This window comes from Mizuhopecten yessoensis, unplaced genomic scaffold (assembly GCF_002113885.1).
Source record: "Mizuhopecten yessoensis strain PY_sf001 unplaced genomic scaffold, ASM211388v2 scaffold11049, whole genome shotgun sequence".
NCBI lineage: Eukaryota > Metazoa > Mollusca > Bivalvia > Pectinida > Pectinidae > Mizuhopecten > Mizuhopecten yessoensis.
The window spans coordinates 217,037-244,046 of NW_018408853.1; the positions used below are offsets into that span (position 1 = coordinate 217,037).

The 27,010-nt window shown below is 37.2% G+C and overlaps 2 protein-coding genes and 1 pseudogene across 2 annotated transcripts; 2 read left to right on the forward strand and 1 right to left on the reverse strand.

The window, feature by feature from the left end:
- The first annotated feature begins 1,430 nt into the window (after window positions 1–1,430).
- On the forward strand, window positions 1,431–2,235 carry LOC110465061 (annotated as a pseudogene).
- Window positions 2,236–13,639: 11,404 nt separating this feature from the next.
- On the forward strand, window positions 13,640–15,599 carry LOC110465054 (P2X purinoceptor 7-like). Its single transcript, XM_021520627.1, has 3 exons — window positions 13,640–13,891; window positions 14,753–14,974; window positions 15,169–15,599. Exons 1-3 carry the CDS (start codon window positions 13,719–13,721, stop codon window positions 15,332–15,334), a joined length of 561 nt encoding a protein of 186 aa, XP_021376302.1. The 5' UTR covers window positions 13,640–13,718; the 3' UTR covers window positions 15,335–15,599.
- Window positions 15,349–21,615, reverse strand: LOC110465063. Its single transcript, XM_021520637.1, has 9 exons — window positions 21,296–21,615; window positions 20,186–20,365; window positions 19,542–19,840; window positions 18,514–19,051; window positions 17,282–17,399; window positions 16,691–16,936; window positions 16,293–16,464; window positions 15,910–16,034; window positions 15,349–15,527 (listed from the first exon to the last, which is right to left on the reverse strand). The coding sequence occupies exons 1-9, from the start codon at window positions 21,566–21,568 to the stop codon at window positions 15,349–15,351; spliced, it is 2,130 nt and encodes a 709-aa protein (XP_021376312.1). The 5' UTR covers window positions 21,569–21,615.
- Between the last annotated feature and the right edge of the window lie 5,395 nt (window positions 21,616–27,010).

Sequence of the window (27,010 nt, forward strand, 5' to 3'; positions counted from 1 at the left end):
TTAATTGTTTATATCATGTTTTAAATATTTTTAACGTTAAAATATATACAGGTGCATTTTATAAAGAACAACATTACTTAATTAAGGTAAAGAAATGAAAACGATAATATACAGTATATTCCGGATATTAGTATGTCCGTTGTAGGATTCGGTGATGAATATACAGGTTCGTTCTTCACCTTCCGGCACGTAATTATATCTTGATTCAAGAGAAAGATAAGTTTTTTAACTTTTAACATATCGCAGCCTCCCAAAATACACACACATACACTACACGCATGCATCTTACACGCAGGGGAGGCCGTCCTTGAATGACCTTAGCTGTTAATAGGACGTTAAACAAAATCAAACAAACAAACAAACTTAACTTTTAACATGATATTTATGACTTAAAGAAAAAATATTTTTAGGGCGAACGGGATTTGGGGCGAAACAACCCTTAGGACGAACGGGATTTGGGGCGAAACAACCCGTTACCGTTATAGCAATACAAGTACGGGTTAATGAGAGTGAATTGGTTCTGAGCTATTTGAAGGCCTCAAACACTTTGTTCTTCCGGTTGTTCAGGCTCGCAAAAATCGGCAACATGCGTTGCTCCGTGCATGCATTGACAGCGTAGGACACAGCCGGTCGCCTTTGGCGAGTAAAACCGCGTCTTACCACCGACGCCAAGATGTCGGACGCGTGTTTTCAGAACTGGTCGGTACAGAAGCTGAAGACTGCATTGAGGAAAAGGAGTCCTACTACCCATGGCAGAAAAAGTGATTTAGTTGAGAGGTAAAACATATTATATTTCATACTGAATAAAAGCTGCATTTATTGTTGCCTTTCTATCGGTTTCACCCGACAGCTGTTTGGTTAATCGTCTGTAACTGTCGGTGTCATCGAAAGTGAAAGTAAGGTGTGAGACAGTCCGAAATACATAATTATTATATTCTTTTATTTTTTTTGATGGTTGGATATCTCCATCAATAATGTATGAAGGTGTTCATTTTTTCCATGAGATCAAGATGTGAAGATAGATAATAATTTATTTGTTATAAATCATGTGGTTTTTGTTATAATATGAAATGTAAATCTAGCACAACGATTGTGACGATTAGCAAACCAGCATCATGAATTCTAGACTCTAACATGACAGTCGGACAACATGACCATCTGCTCCCCTTCTGACCTTGTTAAGTCTTAGACCAAAAGAAAGAAATACTTGGAAAATATCGATACTATGTTAATATAGAGCAGGATTTATAACTTTTAACAGTGCATATCATTGAATGCAGAATAGAGGAACTTTTTTTGTGTTAAATTTTACCTTGCTGTATTTACATAAATTCTAGACTGCGTACGATCACAAAAGCACTTCGCGTTGGACAGAACCATCCAATTCAGCTAACAAGAAAATCATCGTCACTTGAACGACATTGTTGGCCATGATTTTGATAAAAAATACTTGTCGAGTTCTTAAACAGCGAACTGACGAATGGTTCAACATCTACAGTTACAGGAAGTACTCTCAACGCAGCGCTTGGATTAGACACGTTAAAGAGTCAACAGGAGCATTATGATTGCGTCAAGTCCGGAACAAAAAGAAAAGAACCATCACCACAAGTTATGGAAAAGATGGTGCATGGAACACAGAACGAAATACACGCTGTAGCAACCGCTGTCTCAAAAGTAATGCCAGTGTTCTTCCCAAATTTGATATTTTAGGAGGAAGGGCGTATAAAAACAGAAAGTAATGGGGTGTGTATCGTTGTCAGTCCGGATGGGAGCTTTGTTGAAGAGGAAACGGAGACCACGACTATGGCTGTCGAAATTAAATGCCCGTTTCCGGCGCAACCTGGAACATACAAACCACCAATTTATCACAAAGTACCGAAATATTATGTCCCGCAAATTTTATCAGAGATGTACGCACTGAACGTGGAAAGCTTACTTTTCCTTTGTTATTCGCAGGAGTCTACGTCTGCCATGCATGCCCACTTCGATGCCGATTTGTGGTCAATGATCCTGAAGCAACTGGAAGCGGTATATGAGACTGGTGTCCGACCAGTAAGAAAATCAAACCAGATTGTGCATTTGAAAGAGAAGATTAGCGCATATATAGACAAGCATGTCAAATTTATAGGGGAGTTTGTGTCCGTGAAAGGCGAGCAATGTCCTGGAAAAACAAGTCACATAGATGAACCATTCTGTACGCACAAAAAGGCCAAGCATGAAGTATCAACATTGTGAGTCTCTGATGTGAAAATGTTGAACGCAGCTTACAAACTGAACCGCGTCAAAGCGAATGAATTTCTGGGAATCATGATTTCGGATTTAGATAGGATGTCGTCGATGACTAGTATTCCTTCAGTGCCGATTGCATTTGGGTTGAAGGGTTATAGCTTACCAACTGACACACTGAGAAATGTGCTGGAATTCGTTCTGACAGAATGTGAAAAAGCAGGCTTGTATGTACCAGTTTGCTCGTTCGATGGCCAGTGGTCTCTAGTCACTGTAACGGATCAAGATGATTCTCCTTTGACGACCTCGCAGCTGCAGAAGGATGTGTACCAAGAAGTAAAAAGAAAGTCCGTGTGTGAACTTTTAGCAAACATTACAAACAGAAATATGGTAAGATGTGCGTCCATAGCAGAACTGTCTAATGTCGTTGACATTCAGAGGGAATCACAGAAATTCATAGTTGATGCGAAGAAGGAAGATGACAGAATCAAACCATCTGCTAATACAATTTAACTGATCAGGGATTGGAAGGATGGAAAACACAAATATGGTTTTACATAGCTTTGCATTGTTAACGAATGGTAAAGTTACTTTTACATCAACACTAAATTTTCTATTTGAAAATGTACTTTATAATTTTCACAGGATTCCATATGGAAACAACTGCATCAAAGGTATATCCAACAAAAGTAGACGAAAAGGCGTCTGCAGCGAACCTACAGATTCCGACAGTGGTGTGTGGAGAGACCTTCTATTTATCCCATGTAAGTAAAATTACTGTTCGAATATTACTTGGAAATTACAAATTAAGCTATCTAGAATTGGGGTCTTATTAAAATTAAATTATTAAATTTAAATTAAATGTGTATCGCCCCTCAGATTTATTTTAAATAATGAAAACATGATATGAAAACATCCCATTTGTTAACTGATGTGGGCCGCATTCAAACGATCCCTTCTGATGTTTAACTACGTACAGATACTTAAATATACACATGTTGAGCTACTTTATAGTATTTGATTGCATGATTGCAGTGATCACGAATTTGACTCCATCGCAAGAGCGAAAAGAAAGCCGAAGAGAAAATCTGCACAAGTGTCTAAACCTGATGAGCCAGCAAGAGGATGTATGCCTGTTCGGCAATTCCACAAAAGGGATGAATCAAAAATACTGCCACATGTTCGACGTGGCTTACATCTGAGTGATTGACAATTGTGATCATGTTGGTATTCTTTTCGTGGCGAATTTGAATGTGCCGTTTCAGGCCATGTTTTGTTATGTATCGCTTGCCACAATCATCACAAAGGTTAGTAGACTGGGGTACTGTATCTTGGAGCTCAACCTCATGGAACGACTCATTTAATGGAAGTTTCTACTCCTGCTTAACGCTCAGCAAATTAGGAGTGGGACGACTGGTTCGCCCGTTGTCAGTATAATGTGACCGGGTGGGGCGTCCTGCTGGGTGTCTTCGGCAGTATGTCTCAGTGAGGTAGCACTATAAAGTCGGCATCAGTTCCGCGCTATCACAAGGAGACGAACACGAACATATCGCAGCCTCCCAAAATACACACACATTCACTACACGCATGCATCTTGCACACAGGGGAGGCCGTCCTTCAATGACCTTAGCTGTTAATAGGACGTTAAACAAAATCAAACAAACTCGAAAGTCAGTATTGGTGATCACTAGTACATGTGTAGAGCTTTTCAATTTCCTTTCAACAGGATCACCATCTTCAAGAGTGCTTCCCCAATTTAAGCACACAAATTTATATGGAACCAAATGAAAGATATCCCTCATCATTTCGTCTGGAACCTGAAGTAAAACCAGACTTCAAACGGTTACTCATGCTTGCATCTGGCGTGAAAGGGATGGCCATTCCTGAATGACAATGGGTCTTACGGATGACACCAGACTCGTTAATTGTGGACTTGAAGGAATTGAAAAGTGTAATGACAAAGCTAGGATCGATAATCCTCCTTCTCCAATGCTGCCAAGGTTCCAAAAACATCTGGTGTGTTCACAGTAGTTCTTGCGACAACAGAAACAGAAATACTTCCCCTTAGTAACAGAAACAAGACCAAGCTTAACATAGATAACGAAACACGATTGCATTAACAACAACAACACTGACCTTGACCACTGTCATCTGTGTGTAGGCAATGTATACAGCGGCTGTAGTAATCCATTAATAATGCGATATGTCGGTCTGCTGAGAGCTGCCATTTTATTTGCCATCTCTAATCATTGCTTTCCTGTATCTTAAGCAAGTAGTACCCAATTTTTTTGAAAATTATGTTCTCCGAAAATTGGGGACAATTCCTCTGAGTGGTTTCAAATTTATATATTCGTTGTCATTCTCGGTTAGAAGTACATCATTTCTGAGTAGCTCCACCTAATGAACAAAACAAATACATAATGTAGATAACAAATAATGATAATAATAAAAGTCAAACCGAATGGTTATAACAAATGTCATATGAATAGATAATCCATAACAAAAATACGGCATGATATAAGGCACGAAGGATAAGTTGTTTCCATGAACTTAAAGCTGTAATTGATATGGGTGTGATTTGGTGGAGAGCAATGCCACAAATTCATTGCACATAATTTTGGTCGGGAAATGCTACTGTAAGAAGGTGTTACCCACCAAGTCTCGGATACAAATAATAAACACCAATCGTTGTGTTAAATGTTGTATTAGTCCCCGAGGGTTAACATAGACGTGTGCCTAGCTACTTCAAAGGCCTGATATGGGACTGCCAAATAACACAGATACATTGTAATAGCATCTCACATCATTATCAGGTGCAAATAGGCATAAATAACAGTCCAGGATCCCTGACCCCGACAGGTCATATACTCAGCCTTATCTAACATAAGACAAATAATGTTATGGCCAGCACCGGTGCACTGACGGCTAGCAATTAATTGTATACTTTTAAACTACGGGCAACATGAAACTCTATAATTGAGCATAAACATTGTCTCAATTTCACTTGTGCATTTATTTTATCTCAACACCCCACCCGATTAAGATAAAGTATTTTAAAGTGTTATATAGATAATTGCAATTTAAATGTCACACGAAATATAAGCCTCCAATTTCCTGTCTGGACTGAAATTTAATCCTTTCGAATTTCTACTACAATGTTTTGCACTGTCAGCACACATTAACGATGTATGTTTACCACACCAGAGTACTATGCTAAATGTTCATGAACTTAGATGTCACTCAATACGCGATAATCTATCTGCTTTCGCATTGTTCATACCTTTCCAATATAGTGCCCATCTAATCAGTCTCTGGTATTTCTGTTTGGTTTTCTCCAATCAAATTAATGGGTTGTGGTCAGTCCCTGCTGTAAACTGGACACCATTTAAGTAGTATCCGAATGTCTCTATGCTCCATACAATGGCTAAGCATTCCTTTTCAATTGTGGAGTAGTTTACTAAACGCGGTAGTAATTTACGGCTTGCGTACCCGACAGGAAGCTCGTCACTGATGTTCTGACTTAACACTCCTCCAGTTGCTGTATAGCTTGCGTCTATTTGAAGATGGAAGTATTTATTAAAATCTGGGTTGATGAGAACTGGTGCTTTCGTCATTGCTTCCTTTAACTTTTTGAACGCGTTTACGCGACTTTACGTCCAGACTGCTTTTGTTGGCTCCCTTGACTTCAGCATCGCGGTTAAAGGCTCTGCAATGTGCACCTAGTCTTTCACGAATGTCCTATAGTAGCCCGTTATTCCAAGAAAAGATCCTATTCCTTTCTTTGACTGTGACTGTGGAAAATCTATCATTGCTTTCATTTTCCGTTAATTTGGTTTAACTGAACCATGACCAACAACATGGCCAAGGCAATATAGTTCCCCCTCAGCCAAGTATATATGACTGTTTTACTGTCAACCCAGTCTCCTTCAATCATTGGAGAACTGCATGTAAATGAGTCATGTGATCTCGCTGAAATCTACAATACCATCAAAAAATAAGACCATATTTGACAATCCAATCAACATCTTGTCCATCATGCGCACGAATGTTGCTAGCGCGGTTTTCATACCGAAAGGCATAACATGAAATTTGAATTGTCCGAACTTGGTGACAAATGCTGATTCCTCGGCCAGATGTATTTCCCTTTGCTAAATCTAGTGTGCTCAGGTACTTGGCTCGCCCAAGTTTCTCAAAGATTTCATATATGCGCGGAATAGGATATCCGTCAAACTGTGAGATATCATTCAGCATACGATAGTCAACACAAAGTCTGATTGATTTGTCCGGTTTCTCCATGGGTACAACAGGTGCTGATTAAGGGCTCGCTGCTGGAGATGTTTGTCCCTTTTCCAACATTTCATCAATCAACTTGTTCACCTCCCCACGTTTTGACTGAGGGGCTCTGTATGGTTGTTGCCTGATAGGCTTATCATTTGTCGTTCTGATGGAATGTGACACCGGTGTTTGAGTTTATAACATCTTGGAATTGTTCACACAATCCCTGTAATTCCATGCGCTGTGATTTGTTAAGGTTAGCACCTAATAACACATCTGTTATCTCATTTAAAATGTCCGCAAAATCAACATCAGAATCAAAGTTTTCCGGTTTCTGTACAAATCCAATTTGAGGTACAGGTCTGTTGTATTTTCGCAGCAAATGTATGTGATGCTCGACCACGACGACCGCCCACGCTTCTGTATGACAATGCATAGTTGTTCAACAGAATATATGATCCTGCACAACTAACGACACAAGGTTGTTCAACCGGAAACCTGATGCTGCATCTGGTTGAATGATTGATGTCAGACAATTTTTCAGGTCAAGCCGTAGACAGTGTACAAATGACATTTGCGCACCAATCTAAATATTGCACATAATGTTCATGATATTAATGTAATAAGTGCCAATAAGACGAAACGAATTTTACAATGGTTAACTACCCTGTACATACAACCGAAAATATGCGACAGTTATACTGAGCATAAGAGACTGCAAGACTTGTTTTTAAATATTATAGCCTTAATGGGCCAGGTAACTTAAACTATATGTGTAGATATCTATATGCGGACACCCATGCGAGATACCTTCGTATAATCGATAGTTTTGACTCGATTATTGGAAAAACGAACCAAACTCGTCTGTTTCCTTGACCCAAGAACGACTGATACTAGAACACGAAACCAAACTAGTTATAAACAACTGCAGGTCTACTGTCACTCTGTATGGGATACATACACAAATTAAGGGGACACAGCCGTAAATAATTGAATGAAACGTCGAATAACTGGCGACATATTATTACAATTCACCGCATTAAAATAATGTCGGTGTGAACGAAACACGACAAACTTATTTTGACCAGGGATCGGTAGGCCTGAATGGAGTCATACCAAGTGCTAAGCTGGGCGGAGGTAAACAAACTTCACGCAAGCGCAACGTGTAATAAATGTGCCATATTACAACTAACCTTATAAGGAAATGTCACGAGGGTCACTCTTATCCATCAGCCAATCGGATGCCCCGAAGCACCGCCCCACGTACAGACCCACGCACAACCCCACGTACAGCGTATTTGTACTTGCGTAGCACTGAGGGGGAAAGATGGAAGCCATAAAGCCATCTTTGTTGAGACAGTCGAATGCTGCAGTTTTCAACCATGATGTGTGACGCCAATAAAAACAATTCACTGATTTCTCACAAAACCGTTCTTTCTCACTGTTCACTGCATCGACACTTCTGTTATTGGTATCAGCTGCTATAGATCTAGTTTTAGTCTGATAAAAAAGTTGCATAATTCCAACTTGCTGAACAGAATAGCCTGCCCCCAGCCACTGTACGATAGAACTTAAATCCATAGCCAGACATCTCTGTACCTCCGTAAAATGATTCCATGTCGTTGCCTCCTATTTGTAACAGAATCGCCTTTGGTTTAATATCCACGATTGACTGTGACATGGTTGATAACATGTCGTGTACCCGATCTCCCCCTCGACCAACACAAACGACGCGGACCAAATCCAAATCAAGACCTAAAACTGTCCATGAACCAGTCGGGTTAGCTTCTAAACGTCGCACAAAACTGTGCCCTAGAATTTGATCCATTTTTCGTTCAAAAATCGATTAAGAAAAGATTGCACTTAAAAACAACAAGACTGACCTTGATCACTGTCCATCTTTGTGATCTGTGTCTGCAGCGGCTGTAGTAAGTTGATGCTGTGTTTATAATCACCTCCTGAACCCCAACACAAACATTGCGTATGGAATATTTGTATATTGTACACATAACCTCAAGAGAATATATCAATAACAGCATGTATAACATTTATTAAAATTGTATTTTAATTGTTTATTAAATCCACTTTACACATGTACATTTAGGTCTGGTAGTAATAGTTAACTACCTGTTTCCAGATTGTTAACAGGAAAAGGTAACTTTTTGCAGATAAAGTCTTCTGCCCAGCAGGTTTGCCTGGATGCCTTGCCTTCTCATAAATTGAAATTGAGCTGTGTTCCCTGTCCACATTTTGGTTTTAATCAAGGACTGTCATGTCTGTACTCCTCTGGTACTCTCTATGGCCAAACGCAATCCTTTTATCATGATATGTCAGAGCAGCATTATTGTTAATAGGACGTTAAACAAAATCAAACAAACAAACAAACAAAAGCATTATTGAATGATTCCACATAATGAGTATCTATACAGTGAACATAGTCAGGTGCACTCTTGTAAATTTAAAGTCCACTGTCTTTTATTATGTATTTTGTAGGGATGTAATTTTCATATGTCCTACATCTTGAAGTGTCTAAACATTTGCCATGATAATGTTTGTAATGTTCAACAACATTTACGAGAATTTCTTTCAATTTTTCAGCAGATTTTCCGCTTTTTTTCATTGCGTAATAGCAATGAGTTTAGATGGCCCCCTGCTTTGTCTGAAAGTTCACTTAGCCACGTAACTCCATGCATCTTTTTTGGTCCCGTTGTCACTACCTTCAGCACTTTCGTAATGCCTTTTGTGGCATGCCAAATGTCATTTGCATTTGTCACAGTAGGTTGCTAAGTGTTCAGGTATTTGTAGATGTGTTACCCCGAGTTCGTGGCTGAAGGCGCACAGTAATACCTGAGGAGAGACAACAGACACTGCAGTCTTCAACGGAAATATTTTAATGACGCAATCAATAATACAATACATATAATACAACAGGTGTGCTTACAAAGCAACATAAACATGTTCCCTAATCCTGACTTACCCAATGGGGTTCAAGTTATAGCTACCAGTTATAGATACACTCTTAATTAGACATTGCACAACTCCAGCTACTTTACACACAGTAAAAGTCTTAGTTGAACACAGATCCCTATCCAACCTCTAAGTCATCCACATTACAGCCTAGTACAACATGTTACTAAATGTTACTAAGTTCACCTGATGTGTAACTACACCTTCACTTCATAACTGAGTAAACTTGACATAACTGTAGCACCAAGGAACATTCCTATTGCTATACTGCATCATTGTAACCAAAATGTAACAAAAATGTAACTAACCAACTCTACTGTGGCTTACGTGTAACTAGGGAACTTGCAGGTAGATTGTAGGACCTTAAAAATAGCCGGAGTTATCCTTGAAGTTAAATTGGGTTTATCTCTGAATATAATATTTATGCCGGCTAGTAATTTCACCACTTATCATTACAATAACTGTACAATACTAATTTACAAATATTTAGAAAATAATAGCATATGTTACAGTTCAACATGTATCGTAATAGTTTCAAGTTCACAATTTAACATTTGTCGCGAATAAAATATACAACAACAATAATGTTATTATAGTTCCACGATTAATTACCAATAACATTTTTTAGCAACAATAAAAATACCTAACTGAGAAACTAGCTAGCAACTACAAACACCGTCAAATACTGTTTGGCTGACTAGACTATTCTGACTAGGACTTCACAATATTGCAATTCACATGAACACAATTTAATCAGTAAAATCACTCTAATGTGTTATTACCTTTTATGGAGAATGACTGTCACTTTAATAATTATATAGAAAAGTCTTGTTGACATATCCAAAATCATATTATTGTTTATCACGGAAATCTGAATATTTAGAGATTCCACCCAACAGGGAATTATGGGTAAAACCGCATGGTGTACATGTCCTATATTATGACCCAAAGTTAATATTTTCAGACAACATTAAAACTTATCTAAATATCAAACACTCACTAAATATTAACGAATAGTGTAGTTTTACTCATTAATAAAATAACACGAAACTCGATTTACAATGACTTATCGCAAATTTCACATTCTACATTCGACCTTCAATGGCTGGCCCAGCGGCCTTGTAGTTTACACAATTCGCTAAATTTTAAACACATTTAAGCTAAATCAAATAACGCATTCTTCATATACATCATGGAAAATTCGTCAACCATATGACTTCTAGTAATAATATATACATTCTTACCAACCATCAAACGCTTATACCGGCTGTAATTATCACTTACCTGAGGATAGACAAACAAACAATGCAGTCTTCAACGGAAATATTTTAATGGTGCAAGTACGTGACGTCACTAAAATATATATAAAATATATAAAATATATAAGAAATACGACTTATCTCCCCTGGTCTATAATTTGACCGTAATTCTCAAAACTCGGATAATTGGCTATTGACAATTTTTATTGGGTACCTTATTTCACAGGGTACATTTAACACAAGGTCACATTCTCCACCTCAAACAAAATGTTGTCCCTTCACATTTTAAAACAAAATCATAATAATACACTTCAAAACTGGACAGTTAATAATGAGCACTTGACATATCTGCTATTAAGCAGTTTATCTTGTAGCAATATTATAATACAGTAAATGCATAGCTATGCACAATTCAAAAACTCGAGTTGATCAGGCTCTAGCTTCTAGGCCAATTAAATAATCAATTAAATAACCACTGTAAACACCTTACTACAACGACTTTATCAAGTGAGTAGTGCATGGCACTTTTCAATATCGCGATACCTCCCAGATTTCCTTTCGCAGAACTAACAACTTCTTTTCTGCTGACTTTAATAATCCCCGATTCCCTTTGCAGAACTAATATTTATATATGTATATATATATATATATATATAAATGACACCTTTTCTGCCTACTTTGGACTTTTGACTATTTCTCTTTTAAACCGAGAACTACCACTAATACTGCTCAATTAACATAACTCTCTGTATCAATGGCTAGCTAGTCTATAACAATAACAAAACTTTAACGATTTAAAACTCCACAACCTCAACAATTTCCCAGTTCTACCTTCCTAACCGTAATCACCACCCTAAACCCGAGAGTAACAGGGGTCACCCAGGGAGTCGTAGGTTAACCTTTTTGGAGCATGATGTGCCCTACCCTGTCGACCACTGCCCGGAAATTCCTCCTCACTGGAGTCTGACTGCTCCGATGATTCATCCATTTGAAGATCGGGTACAGTACCAATATCATCCGCCGACTGCGAAAAAGCCTGACATTCCTCTCGCAATAAAGCTTGTACTGACTCCTGCTGTTGTAGTGTTAATTGACAACCATTCAAGTCAATTTCAGGATCCCAGTGATCGCTTAGGTCATCGTGATCTGGTTTCTCGACACTGTCAGGGCAATTTGACGGAGTTGTCTTCTCATGATCAACAGTAGAATTGACTTCCATCTGTCCCAAATTAACTACCGCACAAATCGGTTCGATATCACTAAGTCTCTTTTTTGACAGACGAAGTCCTTCCCGCTTTATCTTCACTAACATCTCAGGACAATCTAAACCTTGGTTCTCCTTCTCCAGTGAGGGTACAAAGAGAGCTTGGCTCACTGCTTGTCCCGTGTCCACGCACCTGAACCTTTAACACCTTAGATGACTTACCCAGTATGGTGATGCTGCGTCGTCCTGTTCTCACTGTTCCGTATGCTTCCGGGGTTGGAACCATCAACTGAACCTCGTTTTTTGCCTCCGATTCTCTCAGCCTGGGTATCACTGTCTTCAAAACTTGGGTTCTGACTCCCTCCGCTAGGCCAGCCGTCATATGCTGAATCACGTTGTAACCTAAAATCGGCCTGTCCAGCCCAGCAGCAGTGGTGACAATGAAAGGCACATATTACATCCAGTTATTATTGGATTCTAGCGATTTGACCAAACTTCCCTCAACTTCAACACATCCCTCTAAGGGAATCCCCGTATTGTTTGCTGCTGTTACTATCAGACTACTCTCATAAATATCCTCAAGTGGTCTAACTTCTAGATTGGGCAACATGTCTCTTAGCCAGTCGGAATGTATCAAGGAGACCTGAACCCCGGTATCCCAAAGAACCTCTGTAGCTACCCCGTTAAAACTAGCAGATACTACACATGTTTTCCCCACAATTTTTACTACCCTTGCATGAGTCTGGGATGTACCGTGTATACCTATCTGACTCACCGTAACCCGCTGCTTACCCTGAACACTCGACAATTGACGAATATATTTGCATATTGCTTTGTGTGTAACCCAATGATTTGTTTGACACTCGGACGAACAATAACAGACGGACGAACAACTTTAAAATTGATAAATATTTTGTGCGGTTGACTTATTTCACAGGGTACATTTAACACAGGATCACAGATGGGTGCATTTCTGTTGTGCCCAAAGATGTTAATATTAACCCCGTTTTCCTAAAAATGGTCATATATTTTTCGTGCTCCTATAAGTTCATATCTCCGACTTACAGGGTTTGGTTTGGTTTTATTAGCTCACCTGGTCCGAAGGACCATGGTAAGCTTATGCCATACCGCAGCGTCCGTCGTCCGTCCGTCAACTTTTCTTTAAAACGCTACTAGTCATGAACGACTGAGCAGATTTTGACCAAATTTGGTCAGAAGCATCCTTGTGGGAAGGGGAACAAATTTTGTTTAAATGGTGGGTGTGGCCCCCCTTGGGGCTGAAGGGCGGGGCCCCATAGGGGAAATATAGCAAATTCTTTAAAATCCTTCTTCTGTAGGAATGAAAGGATTTGTTCCATATTTGGTATGAAGCATCCTTGGGTGAAGGGGAACCAATTTTGTAAAATCCGTGGGTCTGGCCTCCCAGGGGCCTGAGGGGTGGGGCCTGAGGGGCGGGGCCCAATATGGGAAACATAGCAAAATATTCTTTAAAGGTCACCGGAAAATAGTTTTCAACGTTGATTTTTCATTCTGAATCGATGTATTGCTGTTAAAATATGGTATTTACGCAACACCGACTGTTCGGAATTCAACAGGTAAGTTGTTATTTACCTGTAATCTTCCCGTCAAATGAGTTACTTCCCTTGCCCTATGCTGTTGCGTAATTGGTCAATTGCGAATGACGTCACGTTAGGTTAGGGTAGTTGAAGGAAGCCAAGCAAAGCTATACAAAAAGTGCCTACTCGGTACTATCGGTCGAATTTTGAAAGAACTGGTTTTGTTTGACAATGGAGATTGACCCTAGTGAGAATGACGTCGAGTTTACGGTTGCTCCCTATCAGTTTGAGCTAATTTTGGTGGCAACTGACGCAGAAAGCGAGGACATAACAACAAGCGAAGAGGAAAGTGAAAGTGACAGCGCCGCCGGTAACGAGGCCCATGTTCGACAAGTTGATCAATGGTAATATTTTAATCGCACTTCTGAATTACTAAATATATGTAAGCGAATTATTGCTTCGATAACTGGTTCATATCTTTGCAGAGCGACTATGTGGTGGGGACGAAACCTAGCATTATTTTTCACTTCAACTTTGTAAATGTATTTTAGCGGTCGAAGTTCAAACGTGTTAATTTTTCGTCATTTTTTTTCTCATTGCTAAGAAGCATTTCTTTTATTTTTTAGTGTTACATAACAATTAGTTCGCAGAGCTTTTCAGATACGTTATGCATGTATTCTGTTAAATCGGTTCTTGATTGCTATGGTCAGTATGGACCTGTTTTATAACCTAAAATAAATGAGTGACAAATATCATAATTTATATCCACTCCTGCACAACAATAAGCAGTCTGTTTGCATCAGAAATGTTGCCCCCCTCCCCCCTCATTCAAGACATGATAGGATGTAAAATAACCGCTTTTTTAATGAAATTAGTAAAACCCATGTCCATCCCGTGTTTTACTGAGGACAATAATGCACGATTTTAGCTAAGGAAAGCAGACGTACTGGGCTTTAAACCCAGGAGATAAGGGGATATAAATTGTGTATTATTGCTTTCCCTGATACATTTTTACGGATGTTTCTGTCAGAATCAAAAACACACAAAACAATTACTGTCATGACTTGAATGAATTACAAGTCTGGTCTTTTTTTCAACAGTTCTGGCTATAATAGACACATTGTCTGGCATTTCTGATTTCTTACACTGACAAAATCAAACACAAACATTTTTTTTTAAATTTGGATGTGCATTTTATTGTTACACATCAATGTAAATAATTTTCAGTGAATATAAATAAATAACAAAGTATAATCTAATTACAGGTGTGACTGTGGCCACTGTGAACAAATGCCAACTGACTTGGAATGTAGATGTTGCTGCAGTTTCAATCTGTGTCAGTATAAGATGGAACAGGACAACATAAAGTGCATCACAGAACATGAAGGATTCCAGGTGAATTGCCTCAACAGACATGTTCTGGAACTTTCATTTTATGAATACCTTGATAACGATGGACCAATTGGAGATGAGGAGCCAGTTCATGAGTAAGAATTTGTTTTTTAAGCACCGTTACTTTGTTATACTATGCAAAATTAACTGTATAACAAAACTGAATCTCAATTTAAACTTGACAAATATTAATATATGCTTTTAGATTTATATCATCAATGCTATGGAGTTGGTTTTTCTTTCTACAGATTGTCCAAATGTCTCATTTTTTTCTCTCTATTTATTTTAGGCTCTACCGTTACATAGCATATCGCCGATTTGTACGATGGGTATGGCACAGGCCTGGCAAGAAGAACAGAAAAGTACTCCCATCATGTGTGGTGCAGAAGATCAGAAAGACCTTTCCATCAGAGGAATACACAGGGTTTCAATATCCAAGAGACTTATTAGTTTGACTTTCGAAATATGTTTACTGTCTTTTGTTGAAGCGGGACCTGTAGTTTTTCACTGCTTCAGTAACATCTACGCGGTTAGCACGGGCAGCTGGCAAAGGAGGACAGTGTGCAGATTTTATTTTCCTAGCTTTTTCATAGGTTGGGAAATCTTCCCTTAGACTGAAGGCTCGATCGAAGAGCTCTGTGACATAGTCTACAAGAAATAGAACAAAGTATGTAATTAAAACAGGTCAGTGAAGTAATAACTTACTATTCATAATGCAAATAAGATAAAATAAAAGATTTTAATTTATGAGCAAATATGACTTCCTTCATTTGTAAAAATTGTCGTCTTTTCCCACTTATATTTCAAAATTTATGGTATTACAAATATTATAATGTCATTCAGTGGTGCCCGCCCTGCTTACCCTTACTTTTTATGTCTACCTTAAATTTGTTCAAAAAGTTTTCAAATAAGCACTGTTGAAGTCAATGTCACTCTCCTATACAAGCTATATAAATATTGAATAATTTGTTTTATCACTTTACCCTACCATTCTACATTTTATTTCAAAAACGTTACAAGAAACGCACACATTTTTTGTAGTGGCCTCCTTTCTTTGCTTTGGGGTACGACACTTTCCACTTTAGGGCACCATCACTTGTATGAGCCTGTCCACGGTTTGCATTCTCATTGTTATGCAGAGCAGCAATCAAGAGTCTGTATAAGGAAATTTATTTGGAATTGTATTTTCTTTCTCAAATATGCATCACACAATGTACATGAACATTTTAAACACCCCAGTCTCCCAGCTTTAATCCCTCCCATTATAGGTTAAGCGTAGTTAATGACTGTTTGTGCAGTGTTCATGTAAAACGCAAGAAATTTCAGATATATCATGAGCCAGTCAAAAGAGTATGTATGTCTACAGAAAAATCTTGTAACTTATTGTGCAGAATCAGTAGCTGCTGTATATACCTTGCTTTCATGGCATCATAAAAGTAGTGCAACGATTTGGGAACAAACTGGCACACAAGACTGTGGAAGGATTCAAGCTGTGAGGTTTGTTCTCTTGGAGACAGACGTTTGATGTCTTTGGAGATGTACTTGTTGGATACAATAATCTTTAGCTCCTTGTGCACTTTAGAGCCTGTAAAAGAACAAAAATATCATAATTAGGAAACTTATATCAATACTATTTTTAATTAAAAAACACTTTAGCTGACAGCATCATAGCATTGATCAACTGGACAAAGAAATAAAAGCCTGACATATTTTGGTAATTAAAAATGCTAAATAAATAGACCATGATGAGATTCAGTTTACTTCCTACATGAATTCTGGTTAATTCTGAAACAATTAAAAACAATCCTTACCTGGCAGAATCCAGTTTCTTGACTTGTCCAGCGCTGCATGCTGACATGCTGGGAAACGGTCTCCATGGCCTTCATGTTTATCACAGACATGGTTTGAGATGGATTCCCATTTTTGCTCCACCAGCTCACCATCCCCATCACTTGTCGAAGCGGCCCAGTACAAATGGTTAGAAATGGAATGGGCCCAGTCTCCAATCTGCTCGCACCCTTTCTTTTTTGCCAAAGAAACGAGTTTCTTGTAGATGCCTGAAATGAGTCCACAATATATCAATGCACATACAGAACCATCACTAACCATATATATATATATATTTGTGAAGAAATCAAACCCATATTAAATTAATAAAAATTATATATTATATAAGGACAACAGAAATTTGGAAGGGAGACAATTGCTACCATAGCTTGATTTTGGAATACTAATACACCAAATTTACTGTGGAAGCATAACTTTATCAGATAACTAGATCACACTGACTTACATTGTATAAGTATATCATTATTGTTTGCGATGATAAATGCATGAAAACATTTTCACATGCAGATGAAAACATATATGTTCTATATAAATAAATCATGTAACTAATGTACCTTTAGCAACATGCCACACATCAAACCAGTGGTTAATATCAGGCTCTTGTTTCTTCATGTGGCTCTTGACCATGACGTGGCGATCAGTTGTCAAGTCTGTGACCTCTACATTGGCGTCCCGCAACGAATGTAAACACCTCTTCAAGCCTTCCAGTTCCATAATGCATGAATTTTTAACTTCTGTAACCTGAAAAATGTAAAACATCAATAAGGATATACATTTTGTATAACTGATTCTGATTATCTGGCTACACCTTTCAGAAGTATGTAAAAATATTGCCAGATATTTTACATTCATGATTAAGATTAGATTAATATCATTTGATTAATATATTAAAAATTAAACAATGCACTGAAAGATTTTCGGTGAAAAATATCAGGTCTTACAAACAGAGCCTTAGGAATTGATTTAGACAATTACATCCATTTCAAAAGTAGGTACATAAATTTAACATGATTGTTTCTTGCTACCCGACAGACTATTTGTCTTTGGTACTGATTCTAAAATGTTTCATGGCATTCTAGCATGAAAACAGATTTAAATATTCTATTGGATCATGTTNAGTCTGTGACCTCTACATTGGCGTCCCGCAACGAGTGTAAACACCTCTTCAAGCCTTCCAGTTCCATATGGCATGAATTTTTAACTTCTGTAACCTAAAAAATGTAAAACAATCAATAAGGATATACATTTTGTATAACTGATTCTGATTATCTGGCCACACCTTTCAGAAGTATGTAAAAATATTGCCAGATATTTTACATTCATGATTAAGATTAGATTAATATCATTTGATTAATATATTAAAAATTAAACAATGCACAGAAAGATTTTCGGTGAAAAATATCAGGTCTTACGAACAGAGCCTTAGGAATTGATTTAGACAATTACATCCATTTCAAAAGTAGGTACATAAATTTAACATGATTGTTTCCTGCTACCCGACAAAAACTATTTGTCTTTGGTACTGATTCTAAAATATTTCATGGCATTCATCCATGAGAACAGATTTAAATATTCTATTGGATCATGTATATTTTTTTATTTACAAATTTCTCAGTCTAGGCAATACAAAAATATTTGACTGATGCATTCCTTAGGCTTTTCAGAAGAATAATCAAATATTCAAAATATTTGATTTGAAAAAGACACTATAATAGACAATCATACAAATGTATACTTTGTTCTGGTCTAATAATCATGACAGATACAGATATATTTTACACTGTACCTGAACCAGTTCAGTAGCCAAAATTTTGCCAGTTTCCAAGTCCTTCAAGGAATAGCTGGAATACTTTGCTGTGTGTCCTGGGGAGCAATAGCGAGCATCACCACCTGCTTTAACCTTTTTATCCTGCAACAACTGTAGTTCCATTTCCAAGGAGTCCTCCCACACATTGTTTACAGCAGGGATAAGGTAACTGGACTGTATATTCCTATATGTCCTTTCTGTCATACATGCCACATTACACCTAGCCAGCACATTCAAAACAGTCTGGGCACTTCCACCACTGAATAATATACCTGCAGCCAGTACAAAGTTCCCTAGTGGCAGCTTTCTATGAGAGGGCTGGCTGTCCCACTTAAACACATGTCCTCGATCACATTCGCAGTGGAATGAAGCAAAAGAGCCAAGATGGTGCTTCAAATACACCCGACAAAAATGTCCACAAGTCCTACACACAGACAGCAAGTCCTTCAGGTTGGACTCGAACACAATGTACTTCCTCTCCAACATCGGATTTCCGGTGTCAGTGTCTGTAATGTCTCTGTAAAAGATAAGGGAAGATCATTAACAAGTGTTCAAAAAGGCATAAAATCATTTAGTGTCAAAACAAGCAATTGTTTTTCTTATATGAGAAAGCAGAGTAGCAAATTTCCCTTCAATGTTTTTTCAAGCAAGGGGAATAACTCCATTAAAGAGGGAGGTTACTCGATTTTATATATTTATTTTTCGACATTCTATTGCTACAAATGTAACGTATCAAGTATCATTCAAATCGCTCAGTACTACAATTTACAAACAACATAGTATCAACCAGATTCAGGATAAATGTGTACAATACTAATCCCACACCTTCCGACTTCATTGCAGAGTATAAATAGAAGGAAATGGGCAATTATTATTTAAGAACAACATTGTATGTCTATTCTGTCTCAGGCTTACATTGATAAAATGAAATTAATTAATATGCCTTATAAATTACATCTTGATGCCTTACATAAACAATGTTTATACACATTGGGAATAAAACTCACAGGTCATCAAGTGTAATGTTCAGGTCATCATCAGAGTTATCAAAATCAGCATGGTCTGGTGTCCACTCATCATCAGTTTCAGTATCACTACCATCAGCACTTATGTTGTCAGCACATCCCCCAGTATCGCATTCTGTCAACGGAGACGATGGTGAAATCCATTCTTTGGACGTCTGGCAGGGTAAAGATGGAGTAACAAAAACAGCATCAGTCATGGTGCCCACTGAAACTGTAGACATCATTGTCTGGGTCCCCTGTGTTACTGTTGTCCTAGTTGTCTGACAACCTTTAACATATTGCTGAAATTTAAAAACCAATATTTAGCGCAAGGCAAATTAAACTATATATTCTATACAAATTATGTGCTGATGGGAAAATTATGGACATGTTATGAATTAAATAGAACACTATTCTTAGCTATTTCCTGCAATTATTTCTATAACTCAATGGAAAAAAAATATCAGCATTGAATGAAGTTCCACAAGTAATGGTCATTTTTTGTTCTACTGAGTACTCATATATATATATAAAAAAAATGTGACCATAATGTAATTACTTATTTGAAGATTGCTGTAATTAATACAATTTTTTCAGTAATTGATGCTTATTCTAACATTGCATTATATGTTAGACCTACAAGTTACCTTTGTTTTCACTGTCTGTGTGGTTGAATCACAAAACCCTGTCTGTTGAACATGTCCCTCCTCTGATGAATCTACATCTGTTGAAAGGTTTTCCTGCTCCTCAATAACAGTGTCACTGACATCAACTGAATGGTTGCTTGAGATTTTCTTGTCATATTCAGCAAATCCATCAGCTAACACCTGCAATAATTGAAATATCTTTAATTTTCTATTATAAATATTAATGTTTCATCTGCATGCATATAGGCCTTTAGATGCATATGTATGTATATGCATGAAATCTGACAGAGTTTGTGAAAAGGTGTTTATATAATAATTCAGAAATGTAACTTTTTTTCCATCTAATTATCTAAATAACATGTCATGACATATATATATCATGACTTGAGTAAATCAGGTCCAGTACACTCTGCCGATTGAGCTATATAGCTATAAAGACCTATATAGCTATATACACATAGAGCTGTATGGAGCTACATTTTCTCAGATTTCAAATTTCATTAAATTAAAGCAAAGTCGCATAAAACAATAAGGTTATGGTAATGTTGACTACAAAAAGCATACATTTAGATGTTGATTTTCATTTTTCATAAATGTAAAAAAAAATCCGATTTCTTTACATTATTATTTTTTAAAAACAATACTTATATTTAATGTCTTTTGTTATCAACCTAATGATACAATCTTCTTTTAGAAGCGACTTTGTTCCGTGTTGCTTATAAAACAAAATCACTTGAAAATAGCTCAAATGACCTATTTCAGATCAATATATTAAAGGTCTTTTCAGCTATATAGCTCAATGGGCAGAGTGCACTGGACCTGTAAATGTCCACTAATATTGAATTATTATAAAAAGAACAGCTTTTATATTAACTTTCATGGCATGCAGTAGAAATTATTGGCTATTTTATTTCCAACGCGTGTACTCGTTTATATTACATTAGATTTATGGGAAGTTTTCATGATTTTTTTTTTTCTGGAGGAAACTAAATTATAGAAGGGAATGTTCCAATGTTTTCCATTCGACATATTGTATTCGTTTCAGTCTGATTTGAAAAATAAAGAGATAAATTGTCTAAATATAATTAAACAAAAATCACTTCAACGCACCCTTCGCTTTTCCCGTTTCTTGAATGCAGGTCTTGGCTCTGACGTGATGAACGGCGATGTCTTTCCGTCTTTTTCCTTCCTCGAAAATAGTGTAGGAACAGCTGTCTTCTCTAATCTAAGTTTCTTAAAATCAGCGAAACCACAAGATTGTTGTGCCCTAGGGTCTCTCGTGAAGCAGTCATACGTAAAGTGGTCTGAACATACCACGGATGTAGGATAGGGAACCCACATGTTGTCAGAAGCTGGTCCAGATCGCTCGTCGACCCTGTTCATTTTCTTTACCCATAGCTTCAATAAATTTTGCTTTTTCGGAAAACGAAAAAAACTGCAGTTATCACCTGTTCTGTTGGTGCACCCTGCAACCACGCAGTTCACCATAGTGACTCAAAAAAGTCCAAAGCAGCAAATAACGGTACAGCTATCGTGAATTTTTACACNCAGAATAACTTGAAGTCAAGACACTGATATTTTGCCTGTAGCTTTATTTTATTCCACTTTTAAGGTTACAATTGTGAGATTAATACCAGGTGAGTGATGCAGGCCCATTGGGCCTCTTGTTCCATATTTGGTCTGAAGCATCCTTGGGTGAAGGGGAACTAATTTTGTATGAACGGTGGGTCTGGCCTCCCTGGGACCTGAGGGGCGGGGCCCAATAGGGGAAATAGAGGTAAAACCTTTACAATCCTTCTTCTACCATAGAGATTAAGGGTTTTATCCTAATTTAGTCGGGAGTATCCTTGGGCAAAAGGGACTCAATTTTGTATAAACGATGTGTCTGCCCCCCCCCTGGAGGCAGAGAGGTGGGGCCTAATAGGGGAAATATAGGTAAAACCTTTAAAATCCTTCTTCTACCATAGGGATTAAGGGATTTTATCCTAATTTAGTCTAGAGCACCCTTGGGCCAAGGGAACTCGATTTTGTATAAGCAGTGGGTGTGGTATCCAAGGGGGCAGAAGGGCGGGTCCCAATAGGAGAAATAGAGGTAAAATCTTTAAAATCCTTCTCCGACAATCGGGATTAAGGCATTTTATCCTTATTAAGTCTGGCGCATCCTTGGACTCGATTTTGTATAAATGGTGGGTATGACCCCCCTAGGGGCAGAGGGATGGGGCTCTGTTTGAAGTTTGTTCTCACTCATGATCAAATTTGTTACCTGTTGAGAGCTTTTAAATATAATTGTGATTAAATAAAGCATTCAATATTGGTACGAACACGTATTAAAATCCTATATTTCTGTGAAAGCTTGTGCTTATTCATGTATACATATATTTGTAATACCGGGTAATCTGATGAAATATAAAATCATAATTGTATTATCTTTATTATTGTTTTGTTTACCAGCTACAGTACAAGAATATATTGTATTATTGATACTGTTATTGTAATTATAATTATATGAAACATATTCAAACTTTTGCAACTTTTTCTATGCATGTAAATTGAGAAGTTGAATGACAAAAAATAATAAACTTTTTAAAAGATAACCAATTAATATATACAATGGTTCACTTAAAATATAATAAATGCAATTGATTTGGACGGTCAATGAAACATATTCAAACATTTACAACTTCTTCTATGCATATAAATTATGTAGTTGAATAACAAACCAAAGATGGATTGTTTGAAAAAATAATCAATTTATATAAAAAAAACACTTAAAATGTAATAAAGGCGATTGATTTTGGCTGTCAATGAAACATTCGAACTTCTGCAACTTCGTCTATGCATATAAATTGTCTAATTGAATAACAAAACAAAATATATAAATTGTCCAATTGAATAACAAAACAAAATATCAAATTTTTGAAAGAAAATCAATTGATATACAATTGTTCACTTACAAATAAATGAAATTGGTTTGACCTGTCAATAGCAGTAATTTTCACTTTTTTTAGTTGGTTCAAATTTGAAACTAAGGTCACAGTATGGCTTCTAGTACAACATCTAAAATTCACAGAGAGTGATAAAGGCCAGTTATTTTTTTTCTTTATCTTAATCCTCCACGTAAACTCACAGAACTTTTTGTAGTTTCCTTGTTGTCCCTTGCAAGCTTATTCAGCTCCTCCCCCCCCCCCCCCCCCCCCCCCACAGTAGCATGGCCCCTTGTTACTAAAAATAGATGGATAATGTTCTCCAAAATAGTGTCGGAGCTTACATCACCAAAGTAAAACATTTTGTCGCTGTAATAATTCACCATGAATTGTTTCATAATATTTCATTTAAGGGATCAATATAGAATGTTGTAGCCATTAGTGTTCACTTCAATCAGGTTTCTCAAAGTTAACTCCATTTCAACAAATAGAATGACACTTCAATCCACATCCGTCTATTATGGAAGTCCACACTTTAAACCTTACTTCAAACGTTGACGAATGATTGGTGTCGATTTGAAGTAGGAATAGAGCATTTCATGGAAAGGGCTTTGAGCATGTTGCCAAAAATATAAACCAGTATTTTCTGGTATTGATCTGTCGGCTGCAATTTACGTTAATCTGCATTTGTAAAATATTTGCCTACAATTCTAACATGAGTGCTTGCAGAAAGTTGTGAACCGAATTTAAGTCTGTGTATAAATCCACATACTGGGTTCTAAGCTCAGTGTTGATGCGAGTGGACACTTTCAATCATGTGTCAGAAAAAATGTCTCGAAAAACAGAAATATTTTTTTTTAAAAGAGGAGTTATCTAAAGTAAAGTCACTCTAACTGCAAAACATCTTCCTCCAAGAAGTTGATGAAGATCATTAGTCTTTAAAGAATTCAGAGAAGGTTTATACGTTTCAGTGAAAACAGTTGATGACAACCAACTATATGTAGCTTGAATGGGTGGTTTGGTACATCAGTGCTGGTGGTGAGGTTTAACTAAATTTGGTCTTGTGCATCCTTGGCCCAACCCTATAGAAAATGTCATTGGAATTCCATTGTTTTCCAGTGGTATTTTCATTGGAATATCATTGGTAAATTTCGCTGGAATACTAGTCAAACCAGTGGAATTTCCATTGGTATTCCAGTTGTATTAACATTGGAATACCAGCGAAATCCACCACTGGAATTTCACTGGTATCGCCAGTGGTAAATTTTGCTGAAATACCAATGGAAGTTCCACTGATTACCAATGGTATTCCAATGGTTATATACCATTGTTAATTCCACTTAAAAACTGGCTGCTCTACGTAATCTTCAAATGGAACATAAACCGTATATAACCTTAAATCTATCTTTAAAAAAAAGATAAATTGGACGAATTTGAAGAAGATGAGGCCTGAGCCTGCTCAGGACTTCTGATGGGTATTCGGCTACTTTAACTTTTCTTAACATGAACCAACACAGGAGGATTGGACACCGTCACGGTCTGGGTTGTTTTAGCTTGGACTGGAGAATTTGTAATAGATGATATGGTCTTTCTTTTTTCCCAGTATGTCGGTGAATATTGTCATTTTCCGCTTGGTGTCTGTTGATCTATTCTTCAGAGCAGTCTCCGTTGTTGGCGGAGGTTTCTTCATAACCACTTTAACCTTTTCCTTCCTGGTTGATTGGAATTCCATAAATTCCCTCTGTTCCACGGGGCCAAATTGTATGTTGGACCTCTTCACTGTGGTGATGGGGGCCCCACAGCCATGCTTGGTGTCTGGTCGTGCCATCAGTCTTTTGCATTTATGACACATAAAAGCAAAACTAGAGTGCTGGCCCGTCATGTGACGTTCCACATGACTGTGTTGAGGACTTTTAAAATTCTAGCAAATTCCACAGATATATCTCTGTACCTGGAAAGACAGACTTAGAACCCAAGGTTATAATCTGATAAAAATCATCTGTTACATGGCTCCTCCTGAACATCTGAATGTGCCGCGGTCAGGGTCGCGTTTAGATGAACCAAGCAGAGGCACGCTGGCAGCAAATCGGAATATCATGGTTGATAGATAAATAGCGAGGGGTATCGAACAGATTAGTTTTCCAAAACAAATATAGCGGCGGGAACTGACGTTTCTACGACGCCAAGGAAAACGTACCCATTGGGTAATAATTGCGTAGGCAACACCGCCATTTAGTCTTTCTTCTCTAATAAAGCTTCGAATATCTTTTTCTGTTCTGGTTTCAGACGATCAATCTCAAATAACTTCAGAACTTTCGCATCATTCTCATCAATGTCCGCAATGTTTGTTACAACTCCGAGCGCCCTTTTGAAAGAGGGTCTCTGATTGGTCAAAATTTAATGAGTATTTATAAATATAAAGGTCACCTGAACGTGACCCTGACCGTGGCACACTCAGATGTTGAGACGAAGTTAACGAAGCCATGTAACATATGATTTTAATCAGATTGCCAAGGTTAAATTTGACACTTTCAATATATGAATATCATATAATACCGATTTGAATTGCATTCACTTGTAAAACTGAAAGCAATAATTGAACACCATTTAATAACAAAATTAATCATCTTATTTTAGAAAACGTTATTTCAGAGAAATGAAATTTAAATATGGCATATAATTATTTTTTCATAAATAAGCAATTCCAGCCCAAAACAATGAAAACTATTTATGCATTACAGGAACCTATTCTATCAGGTTATGCATAAAGCATATGCATTAAAGCAAAACATTAACGTATTCGATGCGAAAAAAACGTATGCATTAAAGCATCATATTCTATTAACGCATTGAAAATGCTTTAAAAGGGCATATGTGATCAACGTAAAATTCTGCATCAAAGATATGCACATCAATATTACCTTTAATGTTTACGTTGTGTAAAAGATCCAAACACTAGTGAAATAAACATTCTAAGTTGGGTACACAGGATCCTCAAACTTATATAAAGATATACGCATTGCCAAATTACTGGTATTCGAGACACACACAACATAAAATATACTATAAAATTATGTATAGTTTTGCGTGCCAGCAAATCAAGGAACTAATGCATGAGGCTAATATCATGATAGGTATATCAAACAAAACCGTGTCATTCACCATAATTGCACCAGATAAATGAATGAGACGAGTATATCTCTAGGCTATTGCAGCACGACATTTGGCATTTAAACTTGTCTCGTGACATTTAACATTTCATTGTGTGTAGGTACCATTGATATGGTAACTGTTGAAATTGTAATAGCAGTTTTTATTTGGTAGTTTGAAAAAAACCAGTTAACAGTTTTGTGACTTATATGTTTAACACACACTTTATATATGTTGCTGGATCCAGTGCACAGTCTCAGCTTTCGCTATTTGTAACATCACGTTATGCAAATTGAACATATTTATATGGTATGCATTCTCCCTGAAAGTTTTTGTAGGAATGATCGACTCATGGTCCTGACAAAGTGTTGTTATTTTTCTGGTCGATCATAAATCCAATATGGCCGTCACGGCCGCCATTTTGAAAAACTATTTCAAACTTAAAATCAAGTTCTGATGGGCTGATTGAACTGAAACTTTGTAGGAATGATCGACTCATGGTCCTGACAAAATGTTGTTATTTTTCGGGTTGATCATAACGAGGGTTAATTGCCAAAAGGTGCTATCTGGATTTTTCAAGTTATCGAGATAATTGAGTTTTAAGGTTACAGATTTCAATTACTTTATAACGGGTAAAGCTAGGAAATTAATACTAAGCATAGTTATGGCACCATATACACTTGTTCTATGAATGATTAATTTCATTCTCATCGACCACTGGAATTGCCATATTTGGACAAAGTTGACAATA

What these genes read in the sequence shown, in the direction of transcription:
- LOC110465054 (XM_021520627.1), top strand. Translation starts at nt 13,719, where the DNA reads ATGGAGATTGACCCTAGTGAGAATGACGTCGAGTTTACGGTTGCTCCC. An exon ending in GTTCGACAAGTTGATCAATG is followed by an intron (nt 13,892 to 14,752) that starts GTAATATTTTAA and finishes ATCTAATTACAG; the next exon opens with GTGTGACTGTGGCCACTGTG. An exon ending in GATGAGGAGCCAGTTCATGA is followed by an intron (nt 14,975 to 15,168) that starts GTAAGAATTTGT and finishes TATTTATTTTAG; the next exon opens with GCTCTACCGTTACATAGCAT.
- LOC110465063 (XM_021520637.1), bottom strand. Translation starts at nt 21,568, where the DNA reads ATGAACAGGGTCGACGAGCGATCTGGACCAGCTTCTGACAACATGTGG. An exon ending in CACAGACAGTGAAAACAAAG is followed by an intron (nt 19,841 to 20,185) that starts GTAACTTGTAGG and finishes TTTAAATTTCAG; the next exon opens with CAATATGTTAAAGGTTGTCA. An exon ending in TATGATGCCATGAAAGCAAG is followed by an intron (nt 16,035 to 16,292) that starts GTATATACAGCA and finishes TTCCTTATACAG; the next exon opens with ACTCTTGATTGCTGCTCTGC.